The following is a 20,934-nucleotide window of genomic DNA, read 5'->3' as shown; positions in this document are numbered from 1 at the left end:
CTTCTTTCCATTGGAGCAGTTGTTCTGGGGGGATTTGCAATCAGCTGAAACGGGGAGGCTTGCACGGCTCTGTCCTTAGGTGGGAAGCAACTTTGGTGCCTAAGCTTCACTCAGCGCTTTGAAAGCCACTCAATCTCTCCAAACGCCTGAGGCAGGGCCCAGCCTAGGACAAGAATAGTTCCGTGCAGTAACGTCTTGTGGCACGGTGAAGTCTCCTTCCCGCGAGAGAACTGGGCCAGCTCTGCCTGCCCAGGTCCGGGGCCTCCTGGGGAGGTGTGGGCCCTGGGCTGAGCGCTGGGGCTGCCGAGAGCCCGCGTGCGCCAGGGCCTTGCTGGGTCCCGCTAGCCCCGGCTTTTCTGAAGGGAACAGGTTTGGATCCAGACCCCCCAGAGAGGGCACAGGGCAGTGCGTTTGGGACTCTGGGAAGAAGGGAAAGGACCTGGAAGGGACATCTTTCCAAAGAGTATCAGAGAGTTTCCAGGACGCAGAGTAAACCTTTCTGCTTTCCACATCCCACCTGCCCCTGGGCTCCTCTTGTTCTCCTGTCTCTATACGCCCCAGCCCTGATTTTAATACAGTTTCGTTATTCCGTTCTTTTCTTGCATGTGTTATAAGCGGCCTCAAATCCCATGTGCAGTGAGGTAGGGGATGGATGGCCAGACAGGCAGGCAGGCTGTGGGGAAGAACTTGGGATTTGCTTTCAGGCAGAGGGGGCTTATACTTCTTCCACCCCTTATGACTCTGAGCCTCGGTTTTCTCTTCTGAAAATGGGGATAATATGAGACACAACCTCAAAGGAAGTTTGTATGAATAGCTGAAACAAAGCTTGCAAAGCCCTCAGCTGGGGGCTTGGCACAAAATTGGTGCATCAAAAAAAAGATTCATTTTCACCCAACAATTTAGCTCAAGGCACAAAAGTATAAAAATAGAAAACAGACAGAAGATGATCCTATAGCCCAATGTCTGAGGGGAACAGGCAGCATTTGTGACAGGAGTTCAGAGATGGGGGCCAGGGACCAGGAGGGTCTGGGGAGGGGTCTGCGGCCCGGCCTTGAAGGGTTGGAAGGATGCAGAGAAGCCTGGCAGCCACAGCGTGGCCAGGAGTGGCAGGTGCCAAGACGTGGAGAAGAGGTGCAGGTGGCGTGAGGGGAGAGTGTGCAAATGAGGCAGGTGCAGCCACTGCACCTCCTCGTCTCGTGGAAGCCCCCGGCCAGCCAACGGGCCAGGGACGTCACTATGCCATCTGACACGTGGGAGACCCAGGCTTGCCCAAAGTCCTACTAAGTGGTGGAGCTGGGATTCAAACCCTCCCCTGTCTGGCTCCCACCCTTTCTTTAGGGTTAGGGGGGATTAAGCCAAGGGCTTGGCAGGGGGAGATGGGTGGGAGGAGCAGAGTGGTGGGGAGAGGTGGACAGTGGGCAGGCAGAGGCCTGGGGGAGCCCACAGGCATGAAGTGCCGGAACAGAGTTTGCCAAGCTTGACAAAAGTGGGGGCTGAGCCGTAGCCCCTCGCCCTCGCCCTCCAGCCACTGCCTCCCAGGAAGGGGGTCCAGTTTGCGATGCTCTGCTCCTGCCACGCAGCCCCTGGCTGGCTCGCCTGCCCCTGACCTGGCCGGGGCCCAGGCAGCCCACATGGACACCAGGCTTCTTCCTGGAGGGCACCAGAGTGGTGAGGAGAACGGGAAACAGCAGATGATGCAGGAACCGGTTCTGTTCGGCTTTGGTTTGCAGGATCTGATTTGTTTTTCATCAGCAGCAGATTTGCTTAAATATATGAAAATGTGTTTCTAATTCCCCAAGCACACACCAACTGCTGGCAGGGGGCAGAGTGTTAGAGCGGAATGAAGGCTGGATAAGAGCTGGCAAGTTCTAGGCCCCCACAAAGCCTCTTTGCTGCTGGACAACCAAGGCCGAGCCCTTTAGCCTCAGTTTCCCCAACTGTACAGCAGTGTTTGACTACATTAACCAATTTATCCAGTATTCCTGGGTGATTTCCAGATGCATTCCAGGATTTGAGAAATGGATGCAGGAGTTCAGCTTTGGCCACAAACAGACAAAATAGGGGAGGGGGCAGCTCAAATGCAGAGTAGAGGGGTTCCGAATGCTTAACTGTTCCCAGCGCATCCCTAGGCATTTTTCTGGCAGTATTTCACCAAGCCTTCCCAAATGTCCTACATGGTAGAAAGTACCATTATCCCCATCGTCCCTCTTTCATAGATGGGAAAACTGGACCCTGGTTTTGCGAGGCAGGCAAGACTTAAACTCAGATCTGAGTCATTGAATGACCTGGGGAGGCGGAACAGCCACATGCTCCAACCCTCCACCCCTCACCCCCTCTCCTTTTCCCCCTGCCCCCCACACTTACTGTTTTTTTGTGTATCTTTCAGGTTGGGATGCTAACTTTGATTCTCAGAGGGCGGTAACTAGGGACGGGTGCTGTGATTTCTCTCTAGTCTCCAAATAATTCCCCTCCAGTTTCCTCCTCACTTCCTCCCCTTCTCCACTTAGCAGGCGCTGGGTTCTGTGTCTCAGGCTTGCCATGTGGGAGGTGCTTGCACATAGCAGACACTAAATAAATGCTGATGCTATTTATCCCTCAGCTCAAATAGAGAGTGCATTTGGGAGGAGTATTGGAGATGACCTAAGACCAGAGCAGAGGAACTCCGACATCTGTAAGCACATGACAGTGGGACTAACTGCTCAGGTCAAAGTAGGGAACTGGAATCTGGCTGCTGGAGTCCCCCACACCCTGAGACCCATGAGCCCCCACCCCAGGAAGTCCTAGGGCTCCTGGAAACACAATATGAAACCACTGTTGGAGTCCTCCACGGGGAAACTGAGGCCTAGAGGGGTAGAGTGACTTCCTTGGGCCCCCAGCGAGCAGCAGGCAACCCAGGAGGTTCAGCTGCAGGCCAGGGAGTTCCAAAGGAGCGGACTGCGGGAGCCGGGAGGCATGAGGCATCCGCACCAGGTCTGCACCCAGCCACTCGCCCTGGACGGATGGCACTGGGGCAGGGTGTGGGTTGTCGGCCTGGAAGCCGCTCGTCGCCAGCAGGGTGCTGAGCACACCTTCTGGGCGGTGTGGCCGTGAGGTTAGTGCATTCGCTTTCTGGCCTGCTTAGGTGAGCTCTCACCTGGGACCTGGCCTGTAAACCCTGGTCCTCCCTGGTGTGGCAGCGGCGGTGAAAGGTGGACAGGAATGGGTCGTTCCGTGACAGGCCCCGGTCCCCAGCTTGGAGCTTCATGATGTATAAGCCAGGGAGATACGCTCTCTGTAGCGGCACGTGCCAGCGCTTCTTCAACGCACCCGACGTCAGGGGATTCAGCTGCCGTTTCCCAAGGTCTCGCTGTATGCTCGGCCCTGGGCAAAGCACTTTATGGGCAGATTTTTGCATCTCTCCACAAAACAGAGACAGGTGGTATTGCAGATGAGGGAAGCAAGGCTCAGAGAGGTGAGGAGACCTGCCCAGGCTTACTCAGCCACTGACAAGGCCAGGCTCTGCCCCCAGGGCCTCCAGCCCTGCGCTAGCCTGCCTCATTCTGTACAGAAATCTGGATGGCTGTCCTGAAGGGGGACGTGGAGGGGACCTGGGGTCTCACTGCAGAAGGGTCACTCCACCACTCAGGGTTTGCTAGTAGCAAGGAATCCAACTAATCCTGTTTCTGGTCTTCCCCAGATCTAAAACTTGGGGTTTCTAGAACTGCACCTCCAGGGTAGAGGGGCCCAGGCCCCGTCTCTGAGGCTTCAAGGGCCTGACGTCCTTCTACCTTAGCTGGGCTTGTCTGGAGTTCTTCGAGGACCACGTGTGGCCTGCTCAGTTCCTTATTCCATCTCCCTCCTGCTGCCCAAGTCATTTGTCCCCTTGACTCCAAAAGTCGGCCAGGGAAATAAAAGGAAATGAAACGCCACTAAGGCATTTTCCCTCGGTCGTAGCAGAAGTCTATTGTTGGCAAAAGGTGAAAGGGAGGCCCCGGAGACGCGGGTGAGCCTCAGAGCTCCCGTCAGCCACAGGGTCCTCCCTCGGTCGCCAGCCTACAGAAAGCAAACCGCGTCAGTCTGTGGACCTGCACATTCTTGCCATGTCCTGTCCCTCTGGGGTGTCAAGAAATAGCCCAAGGTGGTGGGAGCAGGAGGAGAAGGCAGCCAGCCAATGCGCACATGGTCTCTGTCCCCATCTCCCTCCCAGGCACCAGCCATGCCCTCGGCCAAGCAGCTCTGAGGCTGGCGTTGTGGGGTCCTGTCCTGGGGACGAGGCCCCCCTCTGGATAGGCTGCCCGGAGCGGGGCGACCTTGAACAAGTCTCTTGCCCCTTCTGGGTCTAGAGGTGGTCCTTTCTGCAAGATGAAGGGATCTGGGTATTCAGCCTCCCAGTCCCACAGCATTCTCAAGTTCAAACTAGTAATAGAGAGGGAGTGGGGGTGGGGGAGAGTGATGACCTCTCGGGCATCCAGGAAGGCACAAGCGGGCCCAGGGACGGGCAGGGGGCCAATGCACAGCTCAGCGGCACAAGGCCAGGGCAGGGCCTCCTAACTTTGGGGAGTCACAGCCCTCTTTGAGAACCCACAGCCTCTTCTTCGATCAGTGCACATGCACACCTGGGTGTAAGCTGCGGGTCACACACACACAAGGTAGCACACCTGCAGGAACTTCCAGACTTCCCCAAGCCCAGCCATGGCCCCTTTGCTCAAGCCCTCTGCCTGGGAGAGTCCTGCCCGCTGGGAGCTCTAAGCTCAGAAAAGTCAGAGTTTGTCTTTACATAACTCACTGGTCCTGTTGTGCATCCTCTTCTTCCTCCTTGCATCCTCTTCTTCCTCCTTGGAGTAGCAGCAGCTAATGTTTATTGAGGACCTACTATATACCAAGCACTGTTCTCAGAACTTAACCTAAACGAGCTCACTGAACCCTCACAGAAGACTTGCAGTCGATCCTATTATTATTATTATTATTCCTGTCTCAAAGAGGCAGTTCAGAGAGGTTAAGCCACTTGCCTGAGGTCACACAGCTTCTAAATAGAGGAGCTGGAATTCCCACCTAGGGCTGCTTAGTCCTGCCTAGGCACCTAGCTAGGCCACTTAGCTGACGTGAGGTGCTCTGAGTAGCTCATAGCCCCTGGGATTGAGGAGGTTGTCGTCTGTGTGCATGTGTGTGCTGCTAGCCTACTGTCCCTGCCAGCCTCTCCTCCCCACACACCCTGACAGCCCGGAGGAAGGAGGACTGGGGAGGAGTGACAGTGGCATTCACCCACCCCCTCTGCCCTTCGAGACACGACGGAGTCTGCTAATCCACTTATTTGATAATTCACTTATTTCATGTCTATTTGGCAGTGTGCACGCTCCCACGCACCAGCGCCGGGGAAGGCGAGATGGCTTTGCCTGGAGGAACCCGATCTGTTTTCTGGGGAAGGAGTGGGAAAAAATATATACCCAATAATGGCCAATAATGGGCCTAAAAATAGAGAGGGGGAGGGGCAGGGTGCCATCTGCCTTCCACGCAGCCCCTGTCCAGCACGGGGCTCCAGGCCCTCGCCCAAGCGTTCGCCCTCTCAGCCTTGGGGAGAAGGATGGGGAGAGAAGGGGCAGGAACGGGGACAGGGAGCCAGGTGCCCCTGCTGCCACGGCCTACCCCAAAGGGAGAATCAGCTGTCGCGGGGCCCCGTGGCAGTGACCGCAACCTTGGCTGCGGCGGAGCCTCCCGGGGAGCCGCCACCCGTCCCACGCCCCGGACCTCCCCCCAAGGTTCTGATAGGGTTGGTCCAGGGGGCAGAGTAGGCCGGGGGAGTCTAACGTGCGAGCCCCTGCCTTAGGCACCAGGTGTCTCCACCGGAAAGAGGGGTTCAGATTTTGTGATTCTCGCCTTGGGGCTCCCCTGAAGGCCCCAGACCCAGGTGGGCAGCACATGGCTGTGACTCCAGAAGAAGCAGGAAAGATGGGGGCAGGGAGCTGGGCAGGTTCTTCCCTCGGCCAGGGCCCTCGCTGGAGCGTTAGAGGATGGGTCTGAGCCGGCTGCACTTTGGAAGCACCTGGGGAGCTCGAACCCGCCCCCTGCCCAGACCAGCTGCAGCAGAGGCCCTGGGGGTGGGGCCTGGGCATCAGTATTTATTAAGACTCCCCAACTGGTCCCAGTGGACAGCCGAGCCTGGAAACCACTGATTTAAGTCTTCCAGAGGACTGCACCGGATGCGCTCCAGCCTTAAGTGTCTTGGCCTTGAGTTTAATTCAAAGAACAGAGAGGGAGAGCATCCCACAGCCTTTGCGCTCTGCCTCCTCCCTTACATCATCGGAGCGGCTCCTCCCTGCACTGCTTGTGTCATCCTCGCTCTGTGTTCCGGGGAGCTGAGGCACGCTGGTTGGGGTGGGGGTGAGGGAGCTCCCCGAGTCCCTCGCCCTTTGTTCCTGGGTTCTTACGTTTCTCACCCTCTCCTCCTGGAAGGAGGCGGGCTGGCCAGAGTCAGGCTTCTCTGGAGCTGCTAAATGTCACGGCCGCCTGTCTGGCTCCTGGCCTCCCCTTTGCCTTATCTCCTGCTCTGCCTACCAAGCTCCCGGCCCAGACAGACACATTAACCCCTCCTTCCCCGCAGCATTCTGCAGGTCTGCTCTGGCCCGCGGCTCATCCCTGTAGCCAGGACACCCTCCTCCCGGCCTGGTCAAATCTCCCTCCACCTGGCCACATCTGACCCGTGCACCCAGCCTTCTGGGCTCTGCTGAAATCCTACCTCCCTGCAGGGCTCATTCGCGGGCCCATGCCATGAGGGACTCCTCTGGTGGTCGCAGCAGAGCATCTGAGGACTCAGGGTGCCCAGATTACAGAGCGTGTCCTTGAGGAGGAGCGGAGCTCCTGGGGCCTCAGTCCCCTCCCAGGTTTTGGGGGGCGGGGGGTAGTGGCTTTGCATAGGGCCCCTCCCAGGTGTTCTGGTGGGCAGCAGGTCTGGGAGCTGCTTCTCCAGGGCTTTGCCCACAGAAGATATTCAGAAATAGTTGATGGACCCGTGAATGAATAAACAAAACTTTACGGGCCCAGCCTTGCCACCCCACCCCGCCGGGTGCTTCGTCCCCGCGGTGACGCACCTGCCCGGAGGTGTGGGGCAGCCCAGTGATTTCTTACTCTTCCTCTGCCCAGCCACCTTGAGACTCTGCGTGGACATCCCTGGAGAGGGGAGCACTGTGGAGGGGGGGCCCCCGGCAAGCCCCAGCCGAGCCCCTTGCCTGTGCCAGGCCCACCCCTGCCTACACGGAGCTCACAGTGTGAGGGCACCCAGACCACGCAGATGAGGTGACCTGAAGGCCTCATCAAGGCAAACCGTGATCCAGTGCTCCTCTGGGGCGGGGCGGCGGTCAGGGAGGTTTTCCCTGGGTGCCAAGGGGTGGAGAGGCGAGCCAGGGTGGGTGTCAGGCAAGGAAGGCGCGAGAAACTAGAAGGGAGAGAACAAGGCAGCAGAGGTGCGAGAGGAGGTGGGAGAGGTGGGCTGAGGCAGGACCAGGTCTGGACATCATCGGGGACGCAGGGGTTCAGCAGGGAGCCCCGTGATAGTGATGTTTTGTAAAGAGCATCTGGTGGCGGGTGACGGGGGTGGGCAGAAGGGAGAGGTGGGGAGGAGGCAACGAGCTTAACCTCATCCCCTCTTGGGCCCTTTCCACTCTCTTGCTTTCTTCCCCAGCAGCCTTTGGCCTCTGGCAGATCTGGCCAAGGCCCTACTGTTCTGCTCTTAGGCAAGAAAGCCACGAGCTTCTCACACTACTTAGCTGTCCCCGAGACAAAGAGAGGCACTCAACGAGGGGCAGGAAAGCTGCCCCAGCCAGCCCCCTGGGAGGGACCGCTCACTGCCCTGTCCCTCCTACCCCCTCCCCCAACCAGCATTTACATCCCCCAAGCCACTTTTTTTTCCTGCATGATAAAATATTCATGTCAGCAGAGCAGGCCCGCTTTGCGAAGGCTGCATGTGTCTGGCTTATGCTTTGCACAGGCTTTTAAAGAGCAGGACGCTTTTCCTACTCTCTAAGCATTTTCTAAGTCCTGAATCAATAATGCACTTTACTGGGCTTCTCTGGATGCAGCTTTTCTCTTCCTCTCTGTCCCCTTCCCCCCACCCCTGCCTCCTTTTCTCTTTCACTTTTCCTTCCTTCCTTTATTCTTTCCTTCCTTCCTCCTCTCCTTTCCTTTTATTTTCTTTAAAAAAAAAGATATTAAATAAAAGTATTGAGCGGTTTGGTAGCAAACCCAGCCCGGAGTGGTAGGTGGGGGTGGGCAGGAAGAGCCGAGAGGCTGGGGCAGCTGCCAGGCGAGCTCCCCGGATGAACAGGTTGAGCGTGTGTGCATGCCGGGAGGAGGAGGGGAGGCAGTGGCTCAGCATTCCCGCTGCCCCTGCTGAGGAAGTGTTTGAGGATCGCTCCTGGGGTGGGGGAGGAGGCGGGCTTGGGCTAAACCCAATCTCCTTGACTCCATTTTCTAATCAATTAGAAAGTGTTTACAGCATAACCAAAGAGAAAATGGGACCAAATGTAAAAGAAAGGGTCTTGGAACAAAGAAATTACATGAGTACAAGCCAAAATACATTGCCAAACTTTCTAAGGAGCCAATGGTAAAGTGTGGCCATCTTACTTTGGTGGTAGTAAGTCCCCTGTCACTAGCAGTATACAAATGGGAGGGGAGACATGCCCTGAGACAGGTGCCTATGGGTGTCTGGTTAGATATGTGGGTACCAGGCAAGGTGATAGGCTGTAGGAGGCCACGGGGATTGCACTGTTCAGCTGGGATAGAATTTCCCACCCCAAATATTTCTGGAAATAGTCTGAGGGAAGAATCCACAGAAGCCGAGGGCCAAGCAGAATTTATCCTTTTTTATTTTTTAAGAATAAAATTTTGTAACTTACGGAAGAGAGGAACCTTTGTCTTAGTCAGAGCTTTGGCAACACGCTCCTGCCCCACCACTACCCCCACCTCACTGTTCAGCTGACGAGGGAAATCAGCTCTTGTGGGTCTGCCACTGGCCATGCTTGGGGCAAGCAGTGGATTCCCACGCAGGGCATTTGCTCTTGCCCCTCTAACCTTGGCTTCCTAACTGACCTTCTGGAAAGCTCGTCCACGGGGGCAGCCCGATGCCCCCAGTTGTCCGAGGCATGCAGGCTGGGTCTGTTTGTTGGGGACCCGGCCTGAATAGGGATGAGGAGGACTGAGGAGCTGGGGGTCCCTGCCTGTCTGGTAGAACAGCATCCCCCAAGCAGATGCTTCGCCACCTGTCTCCCACTTCCTCCACTAACCACGCAGGCCTACCTGGGTGATGCCAGGCAGGTAGCTTGACCTCTCCAGGCCTCTGCCCCCTACCAGAGAAATGGGAAACTGCCAGGCGAGCTAGAAAGTACATTGCACCTTACTGTGCCAGGCGCACAGTCAGTGCTCTGAGAACATTATCATTATATCCAATTGGGGGGGGGGGTTCCCACTCAATTTGGAAATGCTATTATGTGCAAACAATTGTTGGGGAGTGTGGTGCAATGATAGGTCTTGAGCTGTCCTAGAGGTCAGTCTTAGTCACAGAAGGTTCTAGAAGGAGGCGAGTTGTGGACAGGGTTGAAATGACAAGCTTAATGCTCCCTTCCTCCCCAACAGTTTAGGGAATGGGAGCAGTGCAGAAAGCTGCTCTGGGTAATTAAAGAACTGAGATGTCTTTTCTTTAAATTATGTTCGGGCCAGGGCAGGTTTTGGTGGCAGCCTGAGCAGCTGGGCTGGCCTGAGATTCTGGGTCTCAGGGGACTTTTGCCCAGGAGATGCCCCTCATGGCCTGCTCAGGGCGGTGCCGTGGCTTCAAGGGGCTCATTCCCAGGACGGGTGGGCCCTGGGGAAGAAGCCTCTCCCAGCTCACTTGCCTTCCCCTGCCTGAGTAATTGCTTGGGGCTGGGAGGAAAATTGCTCCAATGAGATCAAAAAAGCCTCCCTGGCCAGAAGCAGCTCCTGCCTTGACAGGCCAGCAGGGCGGGCCAGGCCAGTTTCCGCTGATTCACGAGCTGGGAAGAGCTGCCTCCTGCGCTCCTCTGGCCGCCTGGGGGGCGGGGGGGCGCGGGGTGACCTTGCTGCGGTCCAGCGCTTTTGCTTGTAAAGAAAGAGAAGCTGTAAAAGGAAGGGGAAAGAAGCGTGTGGAAAGAAAGTGGTTAGAGGCAGAGAAAGCGAGAGGGAGAAGATCAAGGAAACCACAGAAGAAGGAGAATGTGAGTGCGAGCGAGAGCGAGCGAGACAGAGAGAGAGAGAGAGAGAGAGAGAGAGAGAGAGAGAGAGAGAGCGCGCTCAGGAGCGCTAAGGGAGCCAGGAGGGAGTTAGAGACGCTCAGGGCAGCTGGAATTAGAATCGGTTCCAAGCAGAATCTCCGTTTCCGCTTTGTTAATAATTTATCCCAGCTGCAACTTTTCTTACCAAGACATAGGAAATGATTTGTTAGGGAGAATTCCCCTGGCGCCCCGGCTTTACTCCCCGGAGTGGGGAAGGGGCGTGTCCTCGGGCCCTTCCTCCAGAGAGGAGAGGTGCGAGGGCCTGAGAGCCGGGGAGCTGGATGAGCGGGCTGCAGTGTCAGGCGGGAGCCAGCCGGACCACCCACTCCTGCTCAGGCGTTTTATGAAGGAGGAAACTGAGACCCAGAGCGGGCAAGGCGCGTGCCCAAGTTCGCACTGCGTGCCCGCGGGGCCGGGGACTCACCGTTAACCCACGTCCCAGCTCAGAAGCTGTGAGCAGCACAGGAGGGTGGGGCCGGCTCGGCCACCTTTCTGCTCCTCCCCCCCTTACCCCTCCCTGAGTCTGGTTTGTAAGAAGGGTCTGTGCCGCCAGCACCCGTCCCCCCGGCACCCCCACCTTAGCCCCACCCAGGAACTCTCCGGTGCCAGAGGTGCTCCAGGGTGCGGCCTCCCGCCCCCCCATGGCCTCACGCCCGGGCCTCTCCTTGGCAGCCTCCCGCCACCCATCTCGGATGCACAGCTGCCTCCAGTCCCAGCTGGGGCTGACAGGGCTGGGGATGAGACGGGCTGGGTTGGCAACCCGGCAGACAGGTTCAAAAAAAACCTGTCAGCTGCTAAACTGTTCCCCGGGTCTGCCCACACGGCTCGGGGGGCAGAGCGATGAGCTGTCTGCCTCCCGGGTAGAACCGGAGCCCGCAGGGGGGTGGCACGGGGCTGGGGGCGGGCGCGTCCTCTCCCTTTTGGGTGAAGGGCATATTTTCCCAAAGTCTCTCAGATCCTGGGCTCAACAGCAGACGCTCTGGATTCCTGTCCCCCGCCGGCCGCTGTGGCGCTGCTTGACCTTGAGAAGTCGTTCAGCCTCTCTGAGCCTTGCTTTCCTCGTTTGTAAAATGTGAATAAAAGGGTCCCCTCTTCAAGGATGACTGAGAATCCATTGGGATATTGCACGGGAAGGCTCGGTGCAGGGCTGGGCCCGAGGAGGCGCTGCATCCACGACAGCTCTTACTGTGGCTCGAGCACAGGCCTGGGTGATGGGCCTGACGTTCTCCCTACACCTGTCAGCCAGCAGTTACCTGCTTTCACGTGCTCCCTAATGTGATTCGGACAACAAGCTGTGACGTCAGTGCTGTCAGCCTCTTTGGACTTCATTCATTCATTCAAAGACTATTTGCTGAGTCCCTGGTGGGGGGCTAGGTACGGGGGCTGCAATGGGGGTAGAAGCAGTGGGGTCACTGCCCTCATGAGACTTCCTTTCCAGTTGAGAAACTGAGGCTCAGAGAAGTTAAGTGACTCACCTACGCTCATGTAGCTAGTGAGTGGCTGAGCCAGGATCTGTCCCGGGTCCTCTGACTGCAAACTGCCAAGCTCAGCCCTTTCCACCATGCCCTGGCGGGCCGCTGGGCAAAATGATCAAAACCCGGTAATGTCGATGTACAGCAACTGGAGTTTTTGTCCCACTGCAGGTCTGGGATGAGGCCAGTCCCCATAAAGTTGTTTATTCCTCTTCCTGACTTGGTTCCAGTCCCGGTGGTTGCCCCTCCACGGGCTCCTTGGTTAGCAGCCTGGAGGTCCAAACAGCGAACTTCCCACAGGCATGGTTAACGCTGTCCCTGCTAAGAGTTCACTTTCCCATTCAATTATATTTTTTGCCTGCAGCTTGTCTACGATGTTTACAACCCGGCCTCCGACTCCAACTGTACCCTTTGCGCAGAAAATAGCATAAAAGCAAAACCATTTAAGAGACCGTAACAAGGTTTGAAAAGCCTGATATAAAATGGTTTCTCCCTAGAAAATTTCATGCCGGCTCAGTGTCTAAGTCCCATCCCGCTTCTCTGGCACTGTTCCAGGCTGGCCGCTTGGGCTGTGGCTTCCTTCCCCTCACCCAGCACCCCTGCCTTCTCCCTCCTAACCATGGTGTCCACGAGACAGGAGAACCACAGATATGATGGACTCAGTTTCCCCCAAGAATTCCCAAGGCTGGCTCCATGGAGTCCAGGAGAAAGGATGGGGAGCTGGCACCCTCCGTTCTCGCCTGTGAAATGGGGACAACCTTCCTCCCTGGATGCAGTGAGGTGTGGGTGCCCAGCCCAGCTCTGGCACCTGGTTGGCACTAGTGGATATTATGATTACACCTTCCAGGGCAGCATTCCCCGAGGCGATCTGTGTCACATTCTCAGCTTTACCAGGAGTGAGCCTTGTAGTCTCAGCTTCACTTCTCCATCCCTCCGAAGATGGTTGGGAGAGTCCACAAGCTAATGTGTGTGAAGCTGCTGTTTCATAATAATAATCATTACCATTCAGGGACGTTTCCTAGACATTTCCTAGACATTATCTCCAATGATGTTGGATGAGAAAATAGAGGCTCAGAGATGTAAAGCGACTTTCATAAGGCCACACAGCCTTAAGGGATGGAGTTGCAATTGAACCCTAGGGCTTTTGAAACCCAGAACAAGGTTACTAAGTGGGGAAATGGGACCCCATGAACGCCTTGAATTCGTATGGAAAATGTAATGTGTTATGGCATTTTTCTGAAGTAAGCTCCAAGGCTTTTTATCAGGGAAATGGTTTTTTTAAATCTATTAAATATTTAAAGAAACAATGCATGCTTTCTGTAGCATCAAATGTGAGAGGCGTGCCTCAAACATCCCTAACTTATTCTCCTTGGTATTAAGTCACTTAATTTTGACCGTTTACCTTATTAGTTAATCTAATCTCCTGGAGATGGAGAGGGAATGCGCAAACCAAGAAGGTGGGAGAGCACCTGCCCTCTGATGGGCCGAGTCCCGGCCACAGCCCCCTCCCTCGCGCGCTGCTGTCGGGGTGGAGGGAGCTGGGGTAACAGGGCGCCTAGTCCCAAACGCCATCCTTGGATTACCCCTAGCAACGAACAGAAGGAGAGCGCGAACGTAAGCAAATGGTGTGTTCTGGAAAGGACAGTCGGTTTGGCGCCGACAGTGGCTTCAGCAAGGGGACGCACTCAGGCTCCCACAAGCATCTAAATGGTTAAATGAAACTCCAAGCTCTTGGAGCGGGGCTGAGCGGGGTGGTAGGAGGAAGAGAAATGGGAGTGAGAAAGAGGAGAGAGGGGGCAGAGGGAGAATTGTGTTGGCCGTGGCTTGGGATTTATTTATTGTACTCGCTGTTGATTAAGCCTGCTCTGCAGCAGGCGCGGGGCTGGTAAATACACAGGCTGATTCATTAGCTTCTGACCATCTGCTTCCTGGGCCGGGGGCGGGGGGCTGTCCAGGCCCTGCAGGTTAGGGCAGCAGGGCACTGGCAGCAGGTTGGAGCCCCTGTCCCCTGGCAGAGCTGGCAATGTCTGTCTTCCCAGTCACAGACCGGCCGGGTGCAGCTGGGGCTTCGGGATCCTATGAGACCCTGGCCCGGGGGGGACCTGTGGGGACCAGGAGGACAAGCAGAGTGGGAGAAGGGAAAGCAGGGGGATAAAGGGAGACCGGAGAAAAAGTCAGGTGTGGGGCTCGTGGCAGGTGGGTGCTGACAGGAATAATATCAACATTCAACACAAGCTGTATTAATATTAATATAATTATATTAATAATTAATATAATGGTGATAATAACTATAATTTAGTGATCCGTTAGCCAGGCCCAAGCCCCATGTGGCGCTTCACTGCCCTATCCCATATAAGCAGCTTTGTGACCAATGATAAATGAGCTGGGTTCAAAGAAAGAGCCAGGAGGGGAAGGCTTCCTGGAGGAGGTGCCTGGGGGAGGACTCTAGAAACCAGAGGAGGACAAGAGGCCGCAGGAGCTCAAGCCTGGAGGTGAGCGTGAACAAGGCAGCTGGGAAAAGGCACAGCTGTGAAGGTCTGGGTTGATAGGAGAGCTCCCCCGGCGGGTGAGGCAGCATGGAGCCACCTGGTGCCAGCGTGCCCAGAGAGCAGGCCACTTGGGGAGGGCTCCAGAGCGAGCCTCTGGGGAAAGAATCGAAAGGGACAACTCACTCCAGCCCTCTGTCCATCCTTTGCTCCCCAGGGCAGTAGAAGGAGAGAGGCCGGGACTGCAGGAGGGAAGGACGCCCTGCCCGGCACACGCCACGCCCCCCTAGCTCTTAGGGCACCTGCCCACCCTCCTCTTCCCCAAATGGCACGACCAAGCCCCGGCGGCCTCTGGGCTCAGAGGGGCCTTGGCAGCTGTGAGCCGGCAGAGGGGCCGTGCTAAGGGCCGCGTGGATGGCTGGGGAAGGTCTTTCCCTCATGCCTCCTTTGGCCCCACTACCCTCTCTTTGCCTCTGCTGGCCACTGAGTCACCCCATGGGGCATCTCAGCCCCCCTCACTCGGGGTGACTATGCAGGGCGGGGTCACACCTTGCCTGGGGTCCCCTAGCTGGGGTGTGAGGAAGCCGACCCAGGTCCCCTTCCCTGCCGCAGGACATGTGGCCCCTGAGGCTGACCAGGGCAGAAGCAGGCTCATCCTCAGAAATGCCATCCACCGCCAAGGAGGCCCTCGGCAAGTCCTGCCCCTCCCTGGGCCTCAGTTTCCACATCTGTAGAGTGGGGCGTTGGCCTCGATGTCACCCCTTCTACCCCAAGGCTTGCAGGCCCCATGAATCTGAGAGGGCCAGGCCAGGTGGGGTGGACGGACTAGGGGACCAAGGCCAGGGCTATTTTGGTTAAGGAGGGCTTTGTGGATCCTGCCTCAGTAACCCCAGGACCAGCCCTGCCCACCGAGGAACCCTGGGCGGCCTGGGAACTTGTTCTCCCCTGAAGCAGATCAGAGCCGCCGGCCCGAGGCCCAGCTGCAGTGACGCAGCCGGGGTGGGTGGGGGGTGCCGGGTCAGTAAGGCGCCCACTCACCCCATGGGCGCCCAATGGCTCATTTCAGAGTGAGAGGTTTTGACTCAGATTCAGGCCGTTTGAGCAAACCAGAGGCCTGAAATATTCATCAAAGAGGGCAGCAAGGGGCCTGGGCACCGTGTGGTTGTCAGTGACATTTTCAGGCCTCCAGGGAGAGCTCGCAGGCAAGGGGAAATGGAGGGGGCGCCTGGGAGGCTGGAGGAGGGCGTGGCCGTGGGCGGTGCTTCTCCCAGCGCCTCCTGGCTGTACTCTGAGCAAGTGACTCTGTCTTCATCTCGGACACGGAGTTAACACTCCAGCTGTGTGATCGGAGGGGCGATCACAGGCATCAGAGATGAATTAAAGTCCTTAGCACAGTGCCCGGCCCAGGAGGCAGTTCAGCAAGTGGCCGCTGTGACTGTGACTGCTGTCACCACCTTTGAAGGATCAGGGAAGGCGTCTCCGTGTAGATGTTTGAAGAGTCAAGCATGCGAGTGGGGCCTTCCGAGACAGAGGGCCGAGGGCGCGTCAAGGGTGGAATGTCATCTGCAGGGGACCAGGACACGGGCGGGAGGCACGAGGAGCAGCCGCAGCTGTGGTGGGTGGGCAGGCTGGGGCCGATGTGTGACGGGGCGAAGACTTTATCCTACAGGCAGTGGGGAGCCGCAGGGGACTTGGAAGCAAGAGAGAAACACTCTCCCCTCTCTATTGTCTGTGCTTAGAGGAGGGACAGTAATGGGTTTTCTTGAGAAGCTTTAGGGTGACCCGCCTTTTTGTGCTTTTGGGAAAAATGGGAGGGTGGGGTACAAATTACCCACCCTGGAAATTCTTCCTGTTACCCGCCCTGGAAATTCTTCCTGATGTCGGGACATCAGAGCACAAACTCCGCACCCTGGGGCAAGACTCCCGGGCAGGTGGGTGTTGGGGACGGGGCGGAGGAGGCTCCCCAGGTGCCCCCCCCAGCAGCCAAGGCACACAGCTCCCTTCTCTCCTCCCCGCTGCAGGAAAATCCCTACCTGTGCAGCAACGAGTGCGACGCCTCCAACCCCGACCTGGCCCACCCACCCCGGCTCATGTTCGACAAGGAGGACGAGGGCCTGGCCACGTACTGGCAGAGCGTCACGTGGAGTCGCTACCCGAGCCCGCTGGAGGCCAACATCACCCTTTCCTGGAACAAGAGCGTGGAGCTGACGGACGACGTGGTGGTGACCTTCGAGTACGGCCGGCCCACCGTCATGGTCCTCGAGAAGTCGCTGGACAACGGGCGCACGTGGCAGCCCTACCAGTTCTACGCCGAGGACTGCATGGAGGCCTTCGGCATGCCCGCGCGCCGCGCCCGGGACCTGTCGTCGTCCAGCGCGCACCGGGTGCTCTGCACCGAGGAGTACTCGCGCTGGGCGGGCTCCAAGAAGGAGAAGCACGTGCGCTTCGAGGTGCGGGACCGCTTCGCCATCTTCGCCGGCCCCGACCTGCGCAACATGGACAACCTCTACACGCGGCTGGAGAGCGCCAAGGGCCTCAAGGACTTCTTCACCCTCACCGACCTGCGCCTGCGCCTGCTGCGCCCGGCGCTGGGCGGCACCTACGTGCAGCGGGAGAACCTCTACAAGTACTTCTACGCCATCTCCAACATCGAGGTCATGGGCAGGTAAGGCCGGGGCGGGCGCCACGGACGCGGCCTGGTGTGCAGGGGGCTGCCTGGGGTGGTCAGATGCCCGGAGGAGGCGCCGGGGTTCCCCCCCCCCCCCGAGGGAGGGAATGTGTGGATGAGAAGCCTGGAGGGGATGGAGGGCTGGGCCGTGCGGGGAGGGCTTGGGTAAACGCCTCACACCCGTGGGACTCGGTGGGTGCTGGAGAAGAACTTGTTTTCAGGACGTCTTGGGGGGAGGCAGAAGATCGGCACAGGAGGGAAAAGCAGCCTTTGTCTCAGGAGCTGTTTGGATTGTGGATGGTTGAATGGCTCTGTGCTGTCCGGGTCGTCTGTTCATTTGACACACAATGTGCTGGTCGGCGGGGACCGGGACTTTATCCCTGAGCCGTCTCCCTAGCTGACTCGTCCACTCCCGAGAGCGTGTCGGGGAGACCCCCACCACAGGATGGCCCGAGGGAGAGAGACGTATGGGGCAGGAGAGTGTAACGGGGGATTTCAAGTGTGGTCCCCAGACCAGCAGCCTCAGCATCATCGGGAACTTGTTAGAAATGCAGATTCACAGGCCCCCTGAAACTACGGCATCCTACGCTCCCGAATGGGGCCACCGTCTGGGTTTTAACAAGCCCTCCAGGGGATTCTGCTGCACACTCAAGCCTGAGAACCGTGGGAGTAATGGCTAGGCAGGTGGACTGTGCAGCCAACTGGCCTGCTGTCTGCTGGCTGTGAGACCTTGGGCAAGTGCTACTCCGTGCCTCAGTTTCCCCATCTGTAAAAGGAGGTTAAAATGCCCATATGTCTTTCATCAGACTGCGGTAAGGGTTAAATGAGTTAAAGTTGATGAAGTACTTAGAATGGTCTAACATGGCCAAAAAAGTGTGTGTTGAATAGAATAAATCCTGGTCAAACTAATGGAGTCAGCGGGCCTTGGCAGGGTGAAGGAGGACAGAGTTGAGATCCAGGGGTGTTAGGGTATAATCAGGGCCCGGAACCTGGGTTAGGCAGGTACGGGCAGGGGCTGCACCCAGAGCCCAGCTGGGACAACATAGCCCAGACGTCTTTCCACAGCAGCGTCTGCATACTGCCCAAGTATATAATTACTGATGAGTGGGGAAAAAAGCATTTTGCTGCATGGTGTGTATAGTATAATACTATTTTTGTAAAATCTATATTATGCCTGTGCATATACTTTCTATGCCTTAAATAGACATTGGAAAGAAGCTTGTATGGGCACAGGAAAATCATGTGGGCATGGGGAAAAGACTAGAAGCATGTTCATTAACTGCTAGCACTGGTTATGCCTGGGCATTGGGCTTGGGCAGGGGCTGTGTTTTTGACACCCGTATTTTCCAAGCCTGTCCTCAGGTGGGATATTTAAAATATGGACTGTTCTGGAAACTTCCCGATATATGTCCACTGCCGTGGGAGATGGGGGTGAGAGACCGATGCTCCTGCACCTGTTTCTCTGACCGTGTCCAGACTCTCTCTAGCCATCCCAGCCACCCCTGCCCTGTGTCCTGGGCATGCAGTTGTCCAGTTGACACAAGGCCTCCTCGCAGTTCCACCCTGCTTCGCAGCTCTGGGGTCCTAGCCCATTTTCTGACCTGTCCTGGGCTGCGACAGGTGGACCCTTGTCTTCATGGGGCCATCCGAGGCCCTGTCTTACACTCTTTTAGGCAGTTTGTGCCGGGTCCAGGCTGGGACGGTGACAGTCCGGGCTCTGTGATGCCCCTTAAACCCCAGCAAGTTGTTTCTCTCGGGAGGGACTCGCAGGTGCAGAAGTGGGGCGGGGCCTGCTCGTGAGAGGACACGGGGCCAGAGCAGGCAAGAAGCCCTCAGTTCCTCAGCCTCAGCCAACAGAAGGTGACCTTTCTTCTGCCAGGTGGTCTGAGTTTGAGCTCCGCACCTCTACTTCCCCTCTGGGCCTCAGTTTCCCTCCTGGAACCCTAGCGCCCACATCTTCCTGGCGAGGAGGAAGGGCAGTCCCTGCCTGGCTGCTCGCAGCTCCCCTTGGCACCCTGCCTCTGTGGGCGGCGGGATTAGTGTAGTGGTGGTGGAGGTACGGCAATCAATTCACAGATGGAGTAAGTACTCTTCGGGCGGCTGGTTGGCAGGAAAGCGGCAGCTTGGCCTATCGATTAATGAGGTCTGGTTAGACGGTTCAGAGGGCTATGACGTCCTCCTTTTCCTTTTTTAAATTCCTGGTGGGAAAGTCCAGGAGGTGCCACAGTGCAGAGAGGCCCAGAGAAGTACGGCAAAGGGAGATGTTGGCCCCAACCAGATGCTGCCCTCTGTTCTTCTGACCAGGTACCCCTGGGGGCTCTGAGGTTCCGGATTTCCAGACCAAATTTTTTCTGGGGGTTCCATCAGAATGTCTTTTTTAAAAATTATTATTATCTTTTTTTTTAAGATACATAGATTGCACAAAATGTTACACTGAAAAATATAAGAGGTTCCCATAGACCCCATTCCCCACCCACCCCACTCCTCCCACATCAACCCTCTCTTTCAGCAGTGTGGCACATTCATTGCATTTGATGAATACATTCTGGCATTTTCGGGACTTGGAGTTGTCCATCAGAATTTCTCAATCCAGGTATTCCACATTGTTTCCCCGCGTGGCCCACTAGCAATAATAGCCAATTTTTATTGAGTATTTGCTACAAGCCAGGTACTGTGCTAAGGGTTTTGCATGCACCGTCTTATTTAATCACTGGTCATTCAACTCTTCATTGTTTGTTGACTCCCGAAGATCCCACAAGCCAAGGATTAAGAGAGCTGGACCTGATCCCTGCCCCATAGAGCTTCCCCTACAGACACAAATGCTCCCTTTGGCCTCCTTTTTCAGATGAGAGGCTGAGCCTTGTCCCTGTCAGGGCATGCTCCTGAGATCACGCAGCTGACCCAGGCAGCAGTCAGCCAAGATCCGAGCCCAAACGTGTCCGGCACTCTAGTCACCGTCAACCACTGAGCTTTCTCTAATGAGGTGCTGGCCCCTGTAGAATCCTCCTTTCTGGTCCCAGCTCTGGGACCAGATCCACCTCTCTTGAGCTCAGCTTGTTTGTATTATGTCCTGACTGATCAGGGTGCCCTCCACAGCTTCTCCCCCACCCAACTTCAAAGTTCTTTGGTCCGGGGGTGGCTTCCTGCTCCCATCACTGATGTCAGCTATTTCCTGCTCCAGTGGGGGAAGTAGACGTGAGAAGACAGAGGCTGCTGGAGGGATGGGGGTCACAAGAAAATCTGGACTAGGTCCAGGGCACCCACGAAAAAGGAACTAGTGCAAATCATGGGGTGAGAGGAGCAGGCAAAGAGAACTGCAGCCCACAGGGGAATAAGACGGTGCTGGAGGCACAGAGAGAAACCCCAGTGCCCGCACCTCTGGGAAATTCTCCCAGGCCAGCCTCACTCCCATTCCTGGAAGGCAGGAAGGAGGTGGGAGCTATTTTCTCCTTCCACACATGGGGAAATTCAGGTGCGGAGTGGGGGAGTAACTGGCTTTGAACGGAGCAGCGAATCTGGGGTGAAACCAGGACTTGAGGAGGAATGAGATCATCCCTTTATGGTGATGATCCCTTTGGGGCCAGGACAGAGTCCCTGATCTTCTACCCCCAAACTCCAGCAGTGGTTAAGAGCAGTGGGTCCCACACCTGCTCCAGCATCAGGAGAGCTTTGCAAGATGATAGATTCCCAAGGCCACCCCTAAGAGCTTTGGACCCAGTACACTTGGGGTCAGACCCAGAGAGCTGACTCTTTGCAAAGGACTTCAAGTGGGTCAGAGGGGTAGGAACCACCAGGCTGAATTTAGGTTTCAGCATTAGTGGACCAACCGGGGTTTAAATTGTGGCTCTACCACCAATTAGCAGGATGACCTTAACTTGTCTGAACCTCAGTTTTCTCATCTGCAAAATGGGGACAGTGGTAGCACTTACCTCACCATTGAGGATTCAATGAAGTAATATATATCATTATGCCAGAACCCTATTCTACTAGCAAGACTGCAAAGAGGTAAGAGAGAGGCATGGGGCCGTGGCAGCCTGAATATAAGGTCATTG

At 56.6% G+C, this 20,934-nt stretch overlaps 1 protein-coding gene across 2 annotated transcripts in view; it reads left to right on the top strand.

Annotated features, from left to right (window-relative positions):
• The window catches only part of NTNG2 (netrin G2), a 69,599-nt gene that overhangs the window by 10,987 nt on the left and 37,678 nt on the right, over positions 1-20,934 (top strand). For both annotated transcript variants that reach the window (XM_071216880.1, XM_071216879.1), the window contains one exon: positions 16,236-16,879. In XM_071216880.1, coding sequence (XP_071072981.1) covers positions 16,236-16,879 — 644 coding nt within the window. The remainder of the gene's footprint in view (positions 1-16,235; positions 16,880-20,934) is intronic.

This window comes from Dasypus novemcinctus, chromosome 8 (genome assembly GCF_030445035.2).
Source record: "Dasypus novemcinctus isolate mDasNov1 chromosome 8, mDasNov1.1.hap2, whole genome shotgun sequence".
NCBI lineage: Eukaryota > Metazoa > Chordata > Mammalia > Cingulata > Dasypodidae > Dasypus > Dasypus novemcinctus.
The sequence above is the reverse complement of the archived record's forward strand: the minus strand, read 5'-3'. Positions and strand labels throughout refer to the sequence as shown.